The sequence below is a fragment of the Dasypus novemcinctus genome, chromosome 10, assembly GCF_030445035.2.
Source record: "Dasypus novemcinctus isolate mDasNov1 chromosome 10, mDasNov1.1.hap2, whole genome shotgun sequence".
Lineage (NCBI taxonomy): Eukaryota > Metazoa > Chordata > Mammalia > Cingulata > Dasypodidae > Dasypus > Dasypus novemcinctus.
Window position 1 is genome coordinate 24,874,386 of NC_080682.1, and position 6,694 is coordinate 24,881,079.

General features: G+C 29.9%; 1 protein-coding gene across 1 annotated transcript; it reads left to right on the plus strand.

The window, feature by feature from the left end:
- The first annotated feature begins 2,285 nt into the window (after positions 1 to 2,285).
- LOC131280165 (olfactory receptor 8H3-like) lies at positions 2,286 to 2,882 on the plus strand. The gene has a single exon (XM_058306292.1). The coding sequence runs from the start codon at positions 2,286 to 2,288 to the stop codon at positions 2,880 to 2,882; it is 597 nt and encodes a 198-aa protein (XP_058162275.1).
- Positions 2,883 to 6,694: the final 3,812 nt, after the last annotated feature.

Consider the following 6,694-nt stretch of genomic DNA (forward strand, 5'->3'; position numbering starts at 1 on the left):
GACAACACATAAATACATATGCTGTGCTGAGGTATTGGTTGATATTCCCAAACCTTACTAGAGAAATTCCATCATGTTTTATTTGTGATTCTTTAAAAACACCCATTCATTATCTGGTGCATATTCCTAGAAAGAAGTTAGTAATTGCGTGATTTACAAGAGTCTATTTTAACATAGGTCAAGGTGTTTTATAAATATTTAATAATAAAATCAGAATATTACTAAAAATTCTGTGTGATAAAATTATATAAGTATATATGCATAAATATAAATAAGATTTATAAGCACAAAGGTTAATACTTGGAATACATTTAAGGAATAAAGTTCATGAAGATTTTCATTTTTTCTTTGAATTTTTTTGTAATCAACAAAATGTTCAATCCTCTGATAGTGCCACATTTTTAAATAAAACATTATCTTATTGTTAAAAATATGTTTTTACATCACTGGTGCTTTATGTCTGGCCTTTCAGCCCCAGATTAATTATGTATTTCTCAGGAATTATTGACTCTTTTGCCCAGTCATAAATTAAAGCATAACAAAAAAATACCAAAATGGCTGCTCAACATTTTGTGACTTTTAAGAAAAGGGTAATTTTCTTTAGAAACCTGACACAGATGAATTAGTTCTTGAATTTTTATCCTTGGCATCATGTCAAGCAAACATCTTTTGAACGTGGTCCAAGATATGACCAAATATTTCCATATCAGCAATTCTGAATATAAGAGGTGCCCTTTCATTATCAGGGTGAAAGGCAAGGGATATTCTGCTATCCTGGTTTTCATAGGCGCTCCTTAGTATAATTGTGTGACGTAACTTTCAGGTGAACTTTCTATTTGACCAGACATGAAAACATCATTTAATTTGATTTATTTTACCTCAAAAACATATATGCACAAAAATTTAAACATATATTTCCAAAGGGAACAAATAACGTATCAGAGAAATTTCAGGATCCTTTAATGGTTTGCATAATTTTTTTGTGAGAAAAATCTTGAAGTTGACAAATTGCTAGAGAGTTAATGCTGGAAGAAGTTTTTTAAACAACTTTGATTCATGGTAAGTATTAATCCCACAGTTACATTTTAGATTATTTGAAAAAGTGGGATTATTAGAAGAATATGCATATACATAACATGTAGTCCAAAAGTAAGAAATGCTAGGATTTGTGAAAATGGCGATACAGAACTGTTGGAATCCATGTAATCAAGCCGTGTCCATACATTGAAAATAAAATTGTTGGAAGAAATTTGATTAATCTATTGAAAAACATCTGAAAATTAATAGTAATATGTACTCTGTAATATAAATACCCATAAAGTTTTAATTTCTTGTCTGTCATTTGTATTAAATCATATTAGATAGAAAAGAACAGGGAATAAGACATTAAGACCCTCTGGTATTGTTTATTATAACTAACATTTTTTATTTGCTGAAATTAAATATAAATGGGAATAGAGTGTTAGAGCTTAAACTCTGGAATCAAGCAATCTTGGTAGAATTACAGAGACAACAATAATTAATGATTGTCACACGGGGTAAATTACCTAACTTTCTGTGCCTTTTTCTCATCTAAAAACTTGTATGACACCAATAGCTATGTTATAATGTTTTCATCTGGATAAATGTGTTGATGAACAGAAGTATTTATAACAGTATCATGTTCATTCTAATTATACAATGTAAGTATAGATACATAAATTTCTATTACATAATATCCAAATGTTGATTTTTACCTAATTTATAGTTGGCAGACAAACAAGATGTTATTCACTCATATCTTGCAAACATATATTCATTATGAATTTCCAGAATCACTAAGCTGATGATTTTGTAAATGCCCAATCATTCCTATAAAGAAAAATCATTTTGAGGTCATCAATGTTAAATATAACCTTTGATTTCTCAACAGTTTGCAACAGTTGGAAGCTATTATGGGAAATAGGAATAACACAAATATATCCAGCTTCATCCTTATTGGATTGACAGACTCTGAAGTGACTGGACAGGTCCTCTTTACATTATTTTTCCTGATATACCTGATTACTACGTTAGGGAATGCAGGGATGATATTGATAATTCACCTGGATCTCCAGCTTCACACTCCCATGTATATTTTCCTCAGTCACCTGTCATTCCTTGACCTCGGTTACTCAACGGTCATCACTCCTAAAACCTTAGAAAACTTACTGACTTCCACCAAGTATATTTCATTCACAGGTTGCTTCTCCCAAATGTCTTTTTTTTTCTTCTTGATTATCACTGAATTTTTCATTCTGTCCTCGATGGCTTATGACCGCTATGCAGCTATCTGCAATCCCCTTCACTATCCTGTGGTTATGTCCACGAGACTCTGCAGAATTCTCTTCATTGGCTCCTATGTGATTGGTTTTATTGAAGCATTAATCATTGTTCTTTACATGAATAGGTTGCACTTCTGCAAATCTAATGTGATCTCTCACTTTTTCTGTGATGTAATGCCAATGCTAGCCCTGTCCTGCACCGACACTGGTGATACGGAAATCATGATATTCATTCTTGCTAGTTTAAATGTAATTGTGTCTCTTGTCACAATATCTTTGTCCTACGCGTCCATTCTGTCTACCATCCTAAAAATTAATTCCACTTCAGGAAAGCGGAAAACTTTCTCTACTTGTGCCTCCCACCTCCTGGGAGTCACCATCTTTTATGTCACTACAATTTTTACTTATTTAAAACCAAAGAAATCCTACTCATTGGGAAAGGATCAAGTGGCCTCTGTGTTTTATACCATGGTGGTCCTCATGCTGAATCCATTCATTTATAGTCTTAGGAACAATGAAGTGAAAAATGCTCTCATTAGAGTCATGCAGAAGAGAAAGGGCTCCAAACAATTGAAATGACAGTGACAGTGTATATTTAAGTTGATCTTTTCTTTCCTCTTTGTGTATTTACTTAGGCTCTTTCTAAATACAGTTGAATCTTTAGTTAGTTTGCGTTTATGTTGAGCTATACGATGTTAGACATTGCATATGAGGCTTTTGCCAGATTTTAGAAATCTACATAATAATTGAAAGTCATAAAATATGCATGAAATCTGGAGTTTAAATATATATGATTTTAAGGGCAAGCACTATGCAAAAAATGTGTTGATATTATTCAAATTGTATCCTAGAAATCCCCATGTAGACTCTAGTTTCAGAGAATTTTATTTTGAGCTACATTTTCAGAAATTATTTTGATTTCTTCTGTAGAGCATAAATATTCCATAATGTTAAAGAGTGCTGAATTGAACTAGAAAATTCAGGGTTTAACCTAGATCTATAAACTCTTCAGCTGTTTATCCCTTAATAAGTCACTGAAGGTTTAAATCTAGTTTCCTCAATTAATACAGAGAAATAATTTAAATCCATATGTTATTTTAAAGATGAAATCAGACAATGAATGGAAAGACTTTACTGCAGTCCTAATAAATTTTGACCATTAGCATAATTCTTGAAAAATTTTGAATACGCAATAGCTTTTGTTGTGAAAATGTTCACTGGTGGTTTATAAATACTTTTGTCTAATGCTATTCATGAGCAAACCAACAGCTAGATATGAAAGTGAATACTTCAATATTTGGTCATAGAGCAAAGTAAAATATTATGAAATAATTAAGTTATAGAAAAAAGTATATGTGAACATCGAAGAATACAAGGAAAATATTTAAATTGTTAAAGAAAATAAAACTTCATAGTCGTATTTGAAAGTTTTGTTCATGGCCTAGTAGACAAATCTGATCTATAAAATGCACCCAAACATTTCTATTATTCCAAATAGGAACCCTGCACATTTTCAGCATTAACTAATATTTTCTTTTGTAAGTGCTTCTTTGTAGTCTGGATTGTAGTTTTAATTTTCACTAATGCTCAATGTATGTTTAAGAAAGCATGTTTTCTTTATTTTCAGAAAACGATTACCTTTATTTAAACTTTAAGCAATGGTTATTAGATATAATTTTTTTGCCTTAAAAGGATTTGTATTCTTTTAATTTCTGTTTCGGTTTTCTTCATAGAATTATACTTTTTCATTTCCTTAAATGATTTTTAAAATATTATTATAAAATTCAATCTCTATTTCAGAATTAAAATTTTAATGCAATCTCACAAGTTCATCACTGTTTATCAATTTATTCAAATATGTAAACTGTGCATTATTTTACTCTACATCTGAATTCATATGAAAAGTTTAACATATAAAATATCTGTGTAAATTATCAGATTAAGATTTATTTTTGCTTTGAACATTATGTTGTTTTGAATCTATATTTATTAACATTCCTGTGTTTTGTTTACAACTAGCTGTCTTTGATAGTCATATATTTTAACGTCTCATCTTGTATATTCATTGTGTCTTTTCTTGTATTTATAGACACTTTACATTTTCAAATCTTTTTTATTAACTCTGCTAGCCTTGCTTTCATTTGTGCACATTTCTGTGATATAGAAAATATAACCTTTGATTTTTGTTAGCAGCGATGTTCAGTTTAGTTGCTCTAATTTTAGATAGTAATAAGTTCAGAATTGCTTATGATATAATTAAATTCATACTACCCAGCCCTTTTATAATATATTCTTGAAAGCATTTATGTTGTTATTAAATAAATGCAATATAAATTTTGATCAATGTGAAAACACTAGACTATTTGGATTGGCCCTCTATTTTCCCTATTCATATCAGTACATATCATATTTTATGCAAGATGTAGTCTGAAGTATTTTAAGACAAAATCCTTTGTTCATGGTGGTATATAAAAATTCTATATATTGTAAAAATTGAACTATGTAAAATTATCTTTAAAATACTGTAATAGAGCATGATAAATTATGAACAAGGGATTTGTATTGAAAAAAATTAATGGTATATAATAATTGCCTAAAATATATTTTCTGAGCACCTGCTGATCTAGTAACTACATTATGCCCTCGGTATACAATTGTGAGTATAGACAAGAACCTACCTTTAAGCAATTACAGTGTCAGTGTGGTGGTATATCTAGATAGGAATCAAACTTTCATATCAACAAATAGTAAATGATGACTGTGTCCAGTTATTAAAAAAAAGAAAAGTCCAATGGCAGCAAAAGAAGTCAAAGAATGATTCTTGAGAAAAAAATCGTTTAGTTGAGATATGAATTTTGAAAAGTTATTAACTTGAATTCCATATAACATTTTTCAATATTGACTTGAAGAATGAAAATCATGGACATTACCATTTGGTTTCTACTTTGCTGGCTGAAAAGGGGATAATTCAATTTTCCTGCAGATTAATTTTATATTTATTTTTCTACTTTGTGGACTGAGTTATTGGCCAGGTATTGATAGACAAAAGTGAGAACATCCTTGATCCTATCGCTCTTTTATTCCCATGGAAAAATAACTTTTATTTGAAAGCACGATTCAACTGATAAGCAAAGGTAAAACTATGACTAAAACTTAGGCTTATTTATTTCAAATATGGTCAGAATGGAAAAAAAAAACATTAACTGACACTGGAATGCTGTAAAAATTGTATTTTTGTAATGGGTATTTAGAAACAGTTTTGAGTTAATTCATTCCTTGCTCCACTTAAATTATCTAAAAGATCATAATCAGGAGCATAAATGTTAAGATTTTATGGTTTCAAAGAACTTGCTTTTTTAATACGACTACGTAAAGTAGACTCTATACTCAACGTTTTGCCACTGAAAATGTGAGTGTTATTTTCAAGAGGACTTTTGGTATAGATTTTAAACACACACTACTATCAAACATGTGTTAGTTCCAATAGAAATATGAGTTTTCTTTGCATAACTTATTGGAAATTGAAGTTCTTAATATTGTGGTTTTGGATCTAAAATTCTGACTTAAGAATGAACTCTGTGACTATCTTATTTTCTTGAGATTGAATGGTAGATTCATAGCACAATCATCCTGTTGGAAAAGAGTGAATTTAATTGAAAGTAAATTTCTACTTCTAATGTCTTTTCAAATAAACAATTCTGAGAACAGAAATGAACAAAACAGAATAAATAAAGCAGAAGCAGGTGTGCATTGAAATAATGGGAGATGATTTTTGAGATTTGTCAATTGGGTGTAAACTTTGAGGAATGAGGAGAAATGAATGTTCTTTTCTTAAAAGCACAACTAGAAAAGGAACAAGCATTTGCATCAAGGAACCTCACAAATTAAAATAATAAGAATATAAAATAGTAATAATTAAAATTAACAAAATACAAAAATAAATAAGAATAAAATAATAATGAAATTTATTCATTGTGTCTTTCATCACTGTAAGATCTGATATCTTTTTTGTACAGTGAAATTTCTTCCATACGTTTCCCTAGTGTCTTATTTATTTTAGCTTTATCTTCAAAGAAGTTTAGGTTACAGAAGTCACATAGGAAATATAGTAGATCATATATACCCAAGACCTTCCTTCTCTCCCCCATTAATAACATTTTACATGTGTATGGTACATTTGTTGCAATTGATCTAATATATCGAAACATTGTTAATAAACATGGTTAATCATTTACATCATAGTTTTCATTTTGCCCATACACTGTTACAGGTTTTGACAAAATTTAAAACAGCCTGTTTCCATTATTGCAAGATCATGCAGAACAATTCTAATGACCTGAAAATGCCCTGTGTTCCATCGATTCTATTCTTCCCTCTGCCTCCCTCCCCTC